The sequence below is a fragment of the Triticum dicoccoides genome, chromosome 2B (assembly GCF_002162155.2).
Source record: "Triticum dicoccoides isolate Atlit2015 ecotype Zavitan chromosome 2B, WEW_v2.0, whole genome shotgun sequence".
In the NCBI taxonomy this organism is placed as follows: Eukaryota; Viridiplantae; Streptophyta; class Magnoliopsida; order Poales; family Poaceae; genus Triticum; species Triticum dicoccoides.
The window spans coordinates 719730473-719744534 of record NC_041383.1 but is presented as its reverse complement, the minus strand read 5'-3'; the positions used below and the strand labels follow the sequence as shown (position 1 = coordinate 719744534).

The 14062-nt window shown below is 51.5% G+C and overlaps 3 protein-coding genes across 3 annotated transcripts; 2 read left to right on the top strand and 1 right to left on the bottom strand.

The window, feature by feature from the left end:
- Positions 1-2095: 2095 nt before the first annotated feature.
- LOC119368463 lies at positions 2096-2548 on the top strand. The gene has a single exon (XM_037633716.1). It carries the CDS (start codon positions 2109-2111, stop codon positions 2532-2534), a length of 426 nt encoding a protein of 141 aa, XP_037489613.1. The 5' UTR covers positions 2096-2108; the 3' UTR covers positions 2535-2548.
- Positions 2549-2587: 39 nt separating this feature from the next.
- On the bottom strand, positions 2588-3485 carry LOC119368462. Its single transcript, XM_037633715.1, has one exon. The coding sequence runs from the start codon at positions 3390-3392 to the stop codon at positions 2730-2732; it is 663 nt and encodes a 220-aa protein (XP_037489612.1). The 5' UTR covers positions 3393-3485; the 3' UTR covers positions 2588-2729.
- Positions 3486-6456: 2971 nt separating this feature from the next.
- LOC119365844 (tRNA (guanine(10)-N2)-methyltransferase homolog) lies at positions 6457-9856 on the top strand. The gene is made up of 6 exons (XM_037631493.1): positions 6457-6763; positions 6853-7064; positions 7188-7505; positions 7581-7655; positions 7831-7905; positions 9114-9856. Exons 1-6 carry the CDS (start codon positions 6562-6564, stop codon positions 9657-9659), a joined length of 1428 nt encoding a protein of 475 aa, XP_037487390.1. The 5' UTR covers positions 6457-6561; the 3' UTR covers positions 9660-9856.
- Positions 9857-14062: the final 4206 nt, after the last annotated feature.

Below are 14062 nucleotides of genomic sequence, written 5' to 3'. Positions count from 1 at the left end.
ACATGGGATCTGTCTCCTGCACCAGGTCGGAAAGGTGGTGGCCAGCTTCTTCTCTTGGGTGGTCGCATGCGACCAGCGCCGGGGGTGGGGCGTCGTGCTTGTCTCCAGTGGCGTGGTCGTCAGGCGGCATGGCAGTGTCGGCGCCCGTCCCAACCTGGTTAGCAGCGGCTATGCCAGTATAGTTGATGCCGTCACTGCCAAGAGCGCCGTCATCGCGCACAGGAGCATCCACGGCAAGCACGCCGTTAGGGACAGCACCATCCACCTGACGTTGATGGCAGCCGTGATGGCGGCCCTGCGCGCCGTGCTTCGAGTGGCTGCCGGAGCCAGGGCCATGGGAGGACGGCCAAGGGTTGGAGCCGCCTCCTGCAGCTCCCAGGTCGGCACCGGAGGCCGCGCCACCGCCTGGGCCTTCCTGGTCGTCGCGGCCGGCGAAGTTGAGCCGCGAGTGCACGGGTACCCGCTGCTTCCGAGGAGGGAAGGTCCCGTCCTCGAAGTGCAGATTCCACCGGTAGTGCCACTTGGCCGAGTCGTCGCGAAGAGGCGAGTCGAGGTCGTCGGAGGGGATGCCGCTGTTGGCGCTGTGGGAACTCGTCGGGCTGCCCCGGAAGGGTGGCTCGAACGGCTCGGCGGAGTAGTCATGGATGCGGTCGAGGTGAATGAGGATCGGGTACGCTAGCAGGCTGACCGGCTCCGACCGGCTAGGCTCGTCGGAACGATTCTCCAGGAACCTCCTGTGGAAGCTTGCCGAGGACTGGTCAGGAGGTTCCTCGACGGTGAGGGTTCCCCTGGTAGCGATCTTGGTCGGGTCCTGGACCCAAACCCAGGTGCAACAGCACGCGGATTCCTCATCACTGAAGGCGCCTTCTTCGATGTGGTCGACGATGGCAGGGGCGGGGAAGAGCTGCTCCACATCTTGCGGTGTCCAGGCGTGCCGCGGTGGCCCCTCGAGGCAGACGCGTGCCTTGAACGGCAGGCGGATCATGGTGGCACCAGCTCGCCTGGACCAGGCGGAGAGCCTGAGCACCGCGTTGCCGATGCGCAGAACGCCTGGCGGGCGCAGGGCCACCCCACGGTAGCGCTGGTCGAAGAAGCGGATGAGGAAGTCGCCGGGCTCGAAGACGGAGACGCGCATCTCGGTGCGGGCGATGTCGAACTGCATGGACGCCGCCACGGAAATGTCTTGCACCGTGAAGTTGGGGCGGTTCCCAAGTACTGTGGCGATAACGGCGTGGCGCTCGAGATCCCGATCCGCGTCGGCGAGGGCAGGCCGCCACGCGATCGTGGCGGAGACCATCCTAGGGCGCAGGTGGACGTCCGGCACCGGGTTCTCCATGGCGACAGTGGGAGCGGCAGCAGCTGCGGCGGCTGCGGCGAGGGGGGGCGCGGCTGCGTTTGGTGAGTGGGGGGCGGGGATGACACAGGAGGTTGCGGCGGCGGGGGGTGCAGGGGTGGTGGCCTTGCGGTGGTGGTTGAGCTCGCAGGCGCTGGAGACGTGACCGGAGCGGGAGCACAAGAGGCACCGAGGGAGGTTGGTGCACGAAGCAACACGGTGTTTGGGCGAGAGACAGCGGAAGCAGCAGCCCTCCGCACGCGTCATAAATAGATGCTGGATGCGGGTGAGGGGGCGAGGGAGAGGGTTGCGCTGCCGTCCACCATTGATGGTATGCCTCCTAGGCCGGTCACGGCGCCACCAGTATGGGGGCCTGACCGTCTGCCAGCCCTGGCCGCCATGAATGCGAGAGCTGCTGGCTTCAGGGTGGCGCCTCGGGTGGCCGTTGGCGGGCGTGCCCACGACCGGCCGCGGGGGCGGACGGAGTGAAGGCCCAACCACCACCGAGTTAAGTCTGGGCGCAGGCAACCCGTCCCTGACGGAGGTCGCATCGGCAGATCCAGCGGCAGGGCTCGAGAGGACGTCGCGGTAAGAGGATGGGCAGCGAACTGCTGATGGTGGGGGTGGGCCTGGAGGAGGTGGTGGGAGGGGTCGGTTTGAGCTGGGGGAGGTCGGCGAGCGGCCGGCCATGGGTGCGCCGCCGCCGCAGACGGGGCGAGGGCAAGCAGGGGAAAAAAGCCCTCACTGTTGTATGATTCCATGAAATCTGCCCCGTATGATTCCCAAATTCCAATCAAGAGGATGGGCAGTGGGAAGCGGGCACCACATTCGCTGGTCCACGGCAGCCGCCGCCGCCGTCCGGCCATCTAGCACAGCGTCCGCAGTCCGCCACCGAGCACCGCATCCGCAGTCTGCACGTCGACACCAGCCGTTGGCGCCGCCGGGCACCGCATCCGCAGTCTGCACGTCGACACCAGCCGCCGGCGCCGCTGGGCATCGCATCCGCAGTCTGCACGTCGACACCAGCCGCCGGCGCCGCTGGGCACCGCGTTCGCACATGCACACTAGCCTCCGGCGCGCATCGTTTTGGTCGACAGCGGAAGGCTCATGCCATGGACTTCAGGTAAGTCTCGATTCTATCCATTTGGCCTCCCGTTCATTGGCAAGTTGGGTCGAGATCCAGTGTATTTGCGATCACTGAAACGGAGCTGCGAACCTGCCTTTCCGGGTCGCGTTCCCGTCACCGAATCGCGTCGTTCCCTGTGTCGACCCCGACCCTCGATCCGGGTCGATGTTCCCGGTACAGGGGACGCGGCATCGTTCCCCGTTCCCGGCAACTATACTTGGTCCTCCCAATCTACCGACAGAAATCACTAGCCACCAATCGTACCAATCACTAGCAGTACCTGCTCGCCGGAGCGAGCTTGCACTTGACCTTCTGGAAGACGACGGCCGGCGTGCCGGGCGGCGCGAGCTGCAGCTTGAGCGGGCAATTGGCCTGGAACTTGCACTTGGTGAAGTGCGCCTGGTACCTGACCTGGCCCGACAGCGCCACCTCCACCTGGAACACCCCCGTCTTGTTCTCCTCCTTGAACTCGGCCACGCCGGCGTTGCCGAGCGCGACGTAGGCGCCGTCGGAGCCGGAGACGAGGTGGTACACCTGGGTCTTGCCGGCGGGGTGCGTGGAGCCCTCGTCGGCGAGCCTGACCCGCTCGAAGCGCTGGCCGTCGAAGCTGTAGTCGGCCTCGAGCGGCTGGGTGTTCTTGACGCTCATTGCCCAGTTCTTGTTCCGGACGGTGAGCGTGAGCGAGAGGTTGTAGGCGAAGGCGGTGGCGGGGGACGCGGCCAGCGCGAGGCGCGTGAGGGAGGCGTCGGTGACGGCGACCTCGGCGTGGCGGATGAAGCAGAAGGCCGCGAGGAGGACGAGGAGGAGGCCGACGCCGGCGAGGACGGCGAGGCAGCACGCGCAGCAGAGGATGGTGTCGCGCGCGCCGGTGGAGACGCAGAGGCAGCAGCGGTCGCAGAGTGCGTCGTAGCAGCCGCACTCGCCGCAGCACATGGCTGGCTGACCCTGCCTGGATCTTGAGCTGGATCTTGGACTGGCAGGAGTGGAGTACGAACGCAGGAACCGGAGTGGTGGCGGCTTTTTGGAGTTTCAGCTACCAGTCGACGCGGATAGAGTAGGGGGATTGGGCACTTATTTTTCACTTGATATGAACGTGGATTCCTGACAGCAACGGCATACTGGTCAAATATTCAGTCAACGGTCAACCAGTCAAGTCTTCGAGCATAATTGTGCGCGACTTTTCTTAAAAACTAATCAACCCTCCCACCTCATGCCCTGACGTTGCCCCGCAAGGCGACTCGGGGTGGGGGGGAGGGGGGGGGGGGCGACAAGGGTCCCCAGCTACCACCTTCCTCTTCCCCCTCCTCCCTCGCTGCCACCTGAGACGGTCGTCGGGGCAAGCCTGTGCTGGCGCCGGTGACGGTGGCAGCGAGGATTGTCTTTGAATTGCAGCGCGGGCGTATATTGTGACTGTATAATTTTCGCCATCAGCGAGCCTTAGAAATATCAGTCTTCCTTAGTTCTCCATCTCTGATCGTCTTGTGAAGGCACTGCCCATAAGTGAAAGCATTGAATATGTTGCATTGCTGTAAACTCATTTAAATATTAAAATTTTGTGTTATTTACTAATTCTTTCATTGCTGCCATTTTGTAGGAGGATGAAGAAATGTTGTGTAAAGGCTGAAGAGTGAAGATGTCCCTGCTTATTATTACATGTTTTCATTTATGTCAGTAATTTGAACTGAGTGGAGATTGCGATTATGTTGTTTGTGAACTTGTTACCAAGTTAAACACTTCAGCTATTATGACGTTTGTGTACTTGTTACCAAGTTAAACATTTAAGCTATTATGACGTTTGTGTACTTGTTACCAAGTTAAACACTTAAGCTATTATGGAGACTTATCTAAATTCTCTTGTGTTTTTATTATGTATGGAATAGCTTATTTGTATACAAATTCACATTGGTGACCGCTATTCCTTTTTCCCTCTTGTGGATCAGGAAGTTTCGTACACTGAAATCTTATCTTATACACTCTTCTATGGATCAGGAGGTTTCGTACAACGGAATCTGAGGCAGTTTGGTTCGTGTCCTCATCAAAATTCGCCTGGCCTGGAGCGTCCCTGGAGTGTGCCTGGGACATGTTTGGATGGTGTCCAGACAGATGAAACGCTTGTCTGGCCTAGTTGTACAAGCAGCAACGATTAGCCTGGCCTGGCTGAAAAAGTGAATTGTTTAGTCCAGGCAGAACGTTTAGCCTGGCCCAGGCATCCTACTCCTTGCGCCTGGGAGCAGCCTGGAGATAATCTGAAGCTAGTAGCAGTACGGTTTAATATTTGAATATTCCTTAAGCACTCAAGTACACAGCAACAAGCAAGGGCCTGAACCAAACAGGCGTGCACCAGGCCAGCCTGGCCAGGCAGAAATCACCTTCGTCTCAGGCTCGCTCCAGGCGCAATCTCTCCAGGCATAGTGTCCAGGTCTGCAACCAAACTGGCCCTTTATCTTCTACTCTCTTCTATGGATCATCTAGTTTCACCCACCGAAATATTGTCTTATTTTCCCTACAAGCCCAACGTCACTGCTTGAAGTTGGATTACTCTATCCATCCGCACCTGCTGCTGTTGGATCAATCACCGGAGGTGCGTCCATCCTCTCTTCGCACATATCTCGTACACACACACACACACACACACACACACACACACACACACACACACACACACACACTACCTGAGTTGTTCACGTCAACGTGCACCCTCAATGCTGTGGGTGATGCACTATAACTCACGTTGAAGTAGGCATGTCCGAAAGCACGATACGCAAGATATCAGGTGAGCGCTTTTATAAGCCCCAAACCCCCGCTTGCGTGGGATGGACCCGTCAGAGCTTGCAACGGCTGCGGACTTCTTCACGTCAATTCGCTCACCTAGGCCGCGGTCAGCGGCCATTGACCCACTATTGGTGTTAATGGTGTAGGAGTAGTGTTAATTTTGTTGTTGGTCATATGTGATCAATGTTGTGAATAGTGTTGTATTTGGGTGGTATGACGATCACATTTAAAAAATGGGTGATCAGAACAACAAAGTAGACAATCCAAACGACTGCGGTTTGCATTTGATCATCTCTAAAGCACAAATGCAGGACACTAAAACATAATCTAGTCATTAATGCAATGCAGATACCCAACAATGTTCACAATATAGTTTTGAGCCTGCATTAGCTCAGCCAGGCCTAGTTGAGTCACACATGCAAGGACCCAAAACGATACAGGATACCAAACATGTCAAGTTTGGGTTGTAGTGTGTCGGGTAGGTTTTCTGTTCAATTTTTTTTTACTGTTTTTCGGTTTTCTTTTTTGGGTATTTTCAGGTTTTTCTTTTTAAATTTCTCTGTTTGTATTTTCCTTTTTTTTAATCTTTTCTCCGGTTATATTATTTCTTTATTTTTCAAATATATGCCGACATTTGTACAAATACATGTCAGGTATATTTTTAATACATGTTAAACATTTTTTTGAAGAAACATCGAACATATTTAAATACACAGTGAACTGTTTTTGAACAGATGTTGAATATTTGCTAAAAACACGTTCAACATTATTTAAATAATCGGCAAACATTTTTTAAATGCACGGCGAACATTTTAAACACACATCAAACATCTAATACACAATGAACATTTAAATATAGCATTTTAAATACATGGAGAAAATTTTCTAAATACATGATGACCACTTTATAAACACATTATGAACATTTTTTAATTTCATGAACATTTTACTATTATCATGAACATCTTGTGTATTGTATGAACATATTTTAAAATTGAGAACAATTTTTAAACGTGTAATTTTTGAATTGTATAAATATTTTTTAACCTATGTATATTATTATTTATAAATTGTGATGAGCGCTAAAGAAACTAGCAAAAACCAACGTCGGAAACCAGTAAAAACACAGATCCAAATGAACGTTACAGGGACACTGTCTAATGGGCCGGGCCATGAAGGAGCCCCTATAGGCGAGCGGAGCAATCGAGCTCGCTGCGGCCAATACCTAGACGCTCCCAGCTTCGACTCCCTCCACCCGCCGCCGCCGGAGACGCCACACCCTCCGCCGTCGTCGACCTGCCGGAGGTACTCAGAAAGCAGAGGCGGAGACATGTGGTACCTTTGCGTCTTCTACCACAGGCTCCTGGACTACCGTCGGCCGGAAGTGCAATCGCTCGCCGAGCTTTTCGGTGGGCCCGGCTCCGGGGACGCCGTCGAGTGGCGTATGCCCGAGAACCACCACGAGGACTCCCCCTTCCACCTCGTCCGCCTCCCCGGCGACGAGCGTCTTGCCGCGCAGATCGCCAACCGCAGTAAGCGAGCTCCCCTCGCCATCCTTTACTGATTTATACTGTAGTAGTACCTAGCATCTCGCGTTTATCCCGGACACTGCATGTGCCAGGCCTGCTCGTGAAGGGGATCTATGAACTGTGGGGACAAGGCGCCACCTACGACGAACTGGAGAAGGCGATACGGGAGTACCCCGACGAGAGGAAGCTGCCGTACCTGACGCCCGAAAGTTCGTTCAAGATTGTCGTCGACAGCTTCGGCAAGGTGATCAGCTTCGAAGAGCAGAATGAGATCATAAAGGGGTTCACTTACATCCCATTCGAGGTTACTGCCACAATTCTTCTGCTACCTTGTAGTTGTGTACTATTAATTTCAGAGGTAGGCATTTGTGGATGCCAATTGTTCCTTCTTCTTATGATGGGTGTTGTGATATTTCTCTTGTTTTAGGGCCGTGTTAATTTGAAGAAGCCCGAACACAAGTTCTTTGTCTTGGAGACCGATGATTACGGGTCACAAAATGGCCTCCCACCAGTTGTCCAGAAGACGATATTCTTCGGCCGGGAGGTTGGAGCAGCAGATAGGCATCTATTGCCGACGTATCAGTTGAAGAGCAGGAAGTACATTGGTCCGACTGCAATGGATTGTGAAATGGCCTTCCTCATGGCCAACCAAGGGCTCGCACGGCCTGGGAAACTTGTGTATGACCCTTTTGTTGGCACTGGGAGTATTTTGGTCGCTGCTGCACATTTTGGAGCCATGACTATGGTTTGTGCTTATTGCAGAAATAAATACATAGCTGTGCTTTTGCTAGTCAATGTCTCGCTTATAAAGTTCTTTCAGGGTGCAGATATTGATATAAGGGTTGTGCGGGATGGTCGTGGCCCTGATTGCAACATTTGGAGCAACTTTGAGCAGGTAGTTAGGTGGACTTGACCAAATTTCAGTTCAGAGAAGCTTCTTGCATGTTTGCCATGAAGACTTGTCTGAAACATCATTATTAGATCTTGAAGTAGTACATCTTCTTATTTAGTTTATGATTTGGTGGATGCCTATAATTCATCTAATGTATTGACCATATTATCTTATTCAGTACAAGTTGCCAGAGCCTTTGTGTGTGCTGCGAGCAGATAACAACCTGCCACCTTGGCGTCCAGGCTTGAAGGAGGTACACTATCCTACATTTTGTGTTATTTGTGCAATGTTTCAGTGCATCACTGTTGCAGTTTTGGAATTGTTCATCAGCGACTGGTCGGAAATGAAGAAAATCATCAGCAACTACACCCCTTTTGCATAAATGCATGCTGCCGAATGTTTGGCTAGCGAATGTTTGTAGCTGTGCTTGAAGTCTTGCATGGACACATATGATATGATATTCACAATCACATAGTCGAATGCTTATATGACCTTCATGTGGTTGGTATATCTAGCTTAATTTGTAAAAAAGTTCACCATGAAATGTTTGTTTTCTAGTCCCATGAGAAAATTAATTGATGGTTATTGTTTGATTAATAATCCTTAAAAGCATAGTTAAAAAAGTGAAGCCTAGGCTCTAGGTGATAGCAAAACGCCTAGCACTTAATCTGTGCGTAAGCGTGTGCCTTAGTCCCATGAGAAAATTAATTAATGGTTATTGTTTGATTAATAATCCTTAAAAGCATAGTTAAAAAAGTCAAAGCCTAGGCTCTGGTGACAGCAAAATGCCTAGCACGTAATCTGCGTATAAGCCTGCGCCTTAGTCATTAAAGCGTAAGGCAGTGGCAAAATGAACAAGTGCCTAGCGCTTTTTTTAACTATGCTTAAAAGCAGTACCTGGAGCATACTGTATAAACTACTGTGTGATATATCAACTGAATTACCATGTGTAAAAACCTTTAGATTATTGTGAGATAGAACAACTGTATTATGTTAAAATTGCTTTGTGATTGTGATTTCAATTGTGCTTATATGATACTCAGTCACATAGTTGAATGTTTATATGACCTTCATGTGGTTGGTATATATCCATTTTAATTTGAAACAAGTTCACCATGAAATGTTTGATTTTTAGTCCCATGAGAAAGTAATTGATGGTAAATATCTGCTTAATACTCCTTCAAAGCAGTACCTGGAGCACACTGTATAAACTACTGCGAGATATATCAACTGAATAACTATGTGAAAAAATCTTTAGACTATTGTGTGATAGAATAACTGTACTATTTTAACATTGCTTTGTGATTGTGATCTACAACTGAACATTGCATCTTTCCTTAGATGCTAGTATTATGAGGTTATCTTCTGTGTAAGCTGCTTGCTGCTACTCCTCGGATACTATCTAATCCTATTGTCTTGGTCACAAGAAATGATAAAGCTACTGCTGCTTTTGTCCATCAGATATTTGATGCAATCATTTGCGACCCCCCATATGGTGTCCGAGCTGGTGGGCGCAAGTCGGGTGGTCGGAAGCTCCTAAAAGGCATCATCCCTCCGTACACAGTTCCGGACGAGAAGAGAGAGAACCACATTCCATCAACTGCGCCATATAGCCTTGCCGAATGTGTTCACGACCTGCTCCACCTTGCTGCGAGAATGCTGGTGGTTGGCGGCAGACTCGTCTTCTTCTATCCAATGTTGCGGGAGGATGATGCTGCTGGTGTGTCGAAATTTCCGGAGCACCCCTGCTTCAAGCTGGTGTCCTCCTGCGAGCAGATCCTGAGCCTGCGGTACAGCCGGGTCCTGCTGACCATGGTGAAGGTGGGGCCCTACACGGAAGAGGTGGAGAGGATGGGCGAGGAACGGCACCAGGAGTTCAGGGAGAACCACCAGAAATGGATGGAGGAGGGCAACCTGCACTCTGCCGTGTTCAGCCCGGCGGAGCATGATAAGAAGCCCGAGTCTGATAGAGGTTCCAAGCCCAAGTACAGAGGCAAGTACGTGTAGTGATGGAAACCTCTGGGATCGATGACAAATTTTGTTGATCTTCTGTTGTTTGTATCTTTCAGCGATGGCTCTTGTATGGCTTGTGCTAGGTTTGCAAGCTAGCGCCAATTAGTGCAAGGAACTGTATGATGAACTCTCAACTTGATATCATGCCAGGCTAACTCATTTTGATAATGAACCGTAGTTTTTTCACTTCTTTTTTCTGGGCATTGTGTGTTCCGCTGCCATTCTTTCCAGCCTTAAGACAGCTCTAAGTGTGCATGCTTGCGTTTATAAAGGCGAGTGTATGTATATATGTATGAGCGTCTACGTCAAAAAAAACTTGACTATAAAAGCTGTTTTTTTTTTTGAGGGGCACTCTAACATATCCCAAAAAAATTATTGGGCGAGCCAAAAAATCGACCGCTCCTTGAAACACTGGGTAAACCATGACCACCCAAAAACCACCATCCCAATCTGCGAAATCCAGGTGGGGAGACTTATCCGTTTTCAACCTCTCTCGGCTATCCAAAGCAAAATGAACACAAGTCTAAAGCCTGATGTGGTAGGGGCAAGGACCCAGCGTCAGGGTTGCTCCGAGCTTGGGTTTCCTCCCGGGACCAGCGGAGAGTCAGCCGGACGGCTATCTCCTCCTCAACCGAGCAGGGAATGAGGTCCTAGTCGATCTAGAGTTGCCGGACTCAGATCCGCTGTCTGCCATGTTGAAAGTGGCCGGAGATCAATGTAGAGGAGCTCGGTGGAGCGGACAAGAAGTGAAGTGGGGTTGTAAATGGCTAGGGTTTGATCCGGGGTATGAATAGAGACGGAATATCAATGGGGTCGAGGTAGGCCGATCCGACGTGGCGGACACGTCCGGTCGTGTCCAGGCAGCCAAATCCACCCCCATATGTATATGAAATGAATGTGAGGGGTGATGGACAACCCAGATGTTTGAGCTGGCTTTGGGGGTCCGGTTGGGTGGCAATTTTGTGGCCGAGTCTAATCTAAGTTGTCTGCCGAGACGTTTAGGTTAGGTGTCGATTGTTGCTCTTAGAAGAGAAAGTGCCACCCTCGCCGCACCGTAGCCGGGGCGTTGTGCCCACTGGGGCCGTTGATGCTGTGCCCATGCCGCGTCCGGGCCGGAACTCGCGTGCCCCGGGACTGGTCTGCCGCGCTGAGCGTTACTTGGGGTAGCCGGAGGAGCATCGACGGGTCCGCGAGCCCCTCGTGCTCCCCGCTGAGAGCAGTGGTTGCTCGTGCTGGCATGCCGCTTCTGCCGTCGTTGTGCAGCGATGGAAACGCTCCTATTCTTGCTTCTACTTTTTACGTTCTTCCGCAAGTATGCGTGCTCTGACCGGCCGCACATAAAATGATTGATGAAATGATAAAAAAAATAGAGAGGAATTTTGAGGAGTGTGTGTAGGCATGTAAGACAATAAGTTTTGGGAACCAGCACAACCCTCTAGGGGTGGCTTATCTCATTATATATAATGGTTGTGTTACAATACGTACATAGGTACAGAAGTTATACATAGTCTAACACCCTCCCTCAATCTTAGCCACTTTCTAAAGAACTGAGAAGGGTAAGATTGCGCCTACAAGCCTCAAACTGTGGCAGTGGTAAAGGCTTAGTGAAGATATCTGCAAGTTGATCCTTAGACGAGATAAACTTGATCTGAAGTTGCTTCTGTGATACACGTTCCCGTACAAAGTGATAATCAACTTCAATGTGTTTCGTTCGGGCATGAAATACTGGATTTGCAGAAAGGTATGTAGCACCGATGTTATCACACCAAAGAATAGGAGGCTGTGGTTGAGACAAACCCAACTCCTGAAGCAAAGACTGCACCCAAATAATCTCTGCAGTAGCATTAGCCACAGCCTTGTACTCAGCTTCAGTACTGCTACGTGACACAGTAGCCTGTTTCCGAGCACTCCAGGCGATCAAATTAGAGCCAAAGAATACTGCATAACCCCCCGTGGATCGCCTGTCATCTGGGCTACCAGCCCAATCTGCATCAGAGAAGGCCGAAAGGACCCGAGAGGAAGTCGGCCGAATATGCATACCAAATGTCAGGGTGAACTGAACATAACGAAGAATGCGTTTAACAGCAGCCCAATGAGTATCTCTGGGAGCCTAAAGATACTGACAAACCCTGTTAACAGCATAAGAGATATCTGGTCTCGTGATCGTCAAGTACTGAAGTCCACCAACAATGCTTCTGTACTCTGTGGCATCCGCAGGAGACAAAAGCTCACCATCAACAGCTGTTATCTTGTCGGTAGACGACATGGGTTTGGTGGTCGGTTTGCACTTCAGCATGCCGGCTTTTTGTAACAACTCCAAGGAGTACTTCTTCTGCGTAAGGACAAGACCAGTAGCACGAGAAGTGACCTCAACTCCAAGAAAGTAGTGAAGCTTCCCAAGATCTTTGACCGCAAAATCAGCACCAAGAGAGCAGACAAGAGCATCAGCAGCATACTGAGAAGAGCTGACAAGGATAATATCATCGACATATACCAAAAGATACATAGTGACTTCTGGCTTCTGTAGAAGAAATAATGAAGTGTCAGCAGTGGACGGCACAAACCCATGAGCACGAAGGGCAGAGGCAAGGCGGGCATGCCAGACACGAGGAGCTTGCTTCAAACCGTATAGTGCTTTGGAAAGACGACAGATATAGTCAGGACGATCAGGATCAGAGAAACCAGGCGGCTGTTTCATATAAACCTCTTCCTCCAAAAATCCATGTAGAAAAGCATTCTGCACATCAAGTTGACGAAGGGACCAACCACGAGAAACAGCAATGGAGAGAAGAAGCCGAATAGTGGTAGGCTTGACGACAGGACTGAAGGTGTCCTCATAGTCAAGACCATGACGCTGCCAAAAACCGCGAGCAACAAGTCGCGCTTTGTAACGCTCAATAGATCCATCTGAATGCTTCTTCACTTTGAATACCCATTTTGAGTCAATAACATTTACCCGTGGTGGTGGAGGAACGAGAGTCCATGTCTTGTTACGAAGGAGAGCATGAAACTCCTGCTCCATAGCCTCTCGCCAATGTGGAATGCGCAGGGCAGCCTGATATGAGCGAGGCTCAGAAGATGGATCCGCAACAGCAGCAGCCAAACAAGCAGCCAACCAAGCAACCGTACCATCCGTACGTTCCTTAGGTTTGAAAATGCCACTGCGACTGCGTGTATGTGGTCGAGACACAGGAACCACCGAGGTCGACGGAGCAGCCTGCAACGGGCTGGAGGACGGCGACGTTGACGAGTCAGCCGGTGACGAGGAGCCAGGCACGGTAGCCTCGGACTCAGTCGGTGAAGAAGGCCGGCCCACCGGCGAAACCGGCAGAGCAGACGAAACAGCTGGCGACTCCGGCATCCCAGACCGGGCCGATGGCGAGCTCGGCATAGTGGGACGTGGCGCGGCCGGTGTCGCGGGCCGATCCGCTGATGAAGGCGACGTGAGGACCCGAGCCGCGGGCGAAGACGGCGTGACGGGCCGAGCCACAGGCGACTCGGCGGCCGCTGGCGAAAAAGGCCGAGCCGCTGGAGACTCGGTGATCACTGGCGTAGCAGACCGAACAGTGGAGATGCTCGGCGCGACGGGCTCGTCGGGTGACCATGCATGGGCACGCGAATTGATGCCATGCAATAGAGGGCGATCGACATGCCCACCAGAAGACGACGATGATGATGGTGAATCCTCCAACAGCTCCAAACGAGCTCCACGTCCGGTTCCTGCACCATGGTTAGGTAACAGCAAAGGAGAGTATGCAACATCATCAAATTGGTCAGAAGCAACAGAGGATGAATGCAGGGATGGTGGTTCGACAGTGGACACAGGAAGGTTGGCAAAGGGAAAAACATGCTCATCAAACACGACGTCCCGAGATATATAGACACGATTAGTGGGAACATGAAGACATTTGTAACCTTTATGAAGAGAGCTATAGCCAAGGAAAACACACTTCTTAGAACGAAACTCAAGCTTGCGCTTGTTATATGGACGAAGATGCGGCCAGCAAGCACACCCAAATACCTTGAGAAAGGTATAATTAGGTTGTTCATTAAGGAGAACCTCAATGGGAGTCTTCATGTTTAAAACACGAGTAGGAGTACGATTGATGAGAAAGCATGCAGTGGTGAAAGCATCACTCCAAAACTGAAACGGAACAGATGCATGGGCCAAAAGAGTAAGACCAGCTTCAACAATATGACGATGCTTACGTTCGACTGAACCATTCTGCTGATGTGTATGTGGACATGCTAAACGATGAGCTATCCCAAGCGACTGAAAGAAGGAGTTGAGGTTGCGATACTCGCCCCCCCCAGTCCGACTGGACATGAACAATTTTGTGCTTGAGAAGACGTTCAACATGTTTTTGAAACTGAACAAAAATATCAAACACATCAGA

Bases quoted from the DNA above. Each gene is read 5' to 3' on its own strand.
- LOC119368463 (XM_037633716.1), top strand. From the start codon at position 2,109: ATGATTCCCAAATTCCAATCAAGAGGATGGGCAGTGGGAAGCGGGCAC.
- LOC119368462 (XM_037633715.1), bottom strand. From the start codon at position 3,392: ATGTGCTGCGGCGAGTGCGGCTGCTACGACGCACTCTGCGACCGCTGC.
- LOC119365844 (XM_037631493.1), top strand. From the start codon at position 6,562: ATGTGGTACCTTTGCGTCTTCTACCACAGGCTCCTGGACTACCGTCGG. The intron at 7,656-7,830 runs GTAGTTAGGTGG...TATCTTATTCAG, and splicing joins TTTGGAGCAACTTTGAGCAG to TACAAGTTGCCAGAGCCTTT. The intron at 7,906-9,113 runs GTACACTATCCT...TTTGTCCATCAG, and splicing joins GGCGTCCAGGCTTGAAGGAG to ATATTTGATGCAATCATTTG.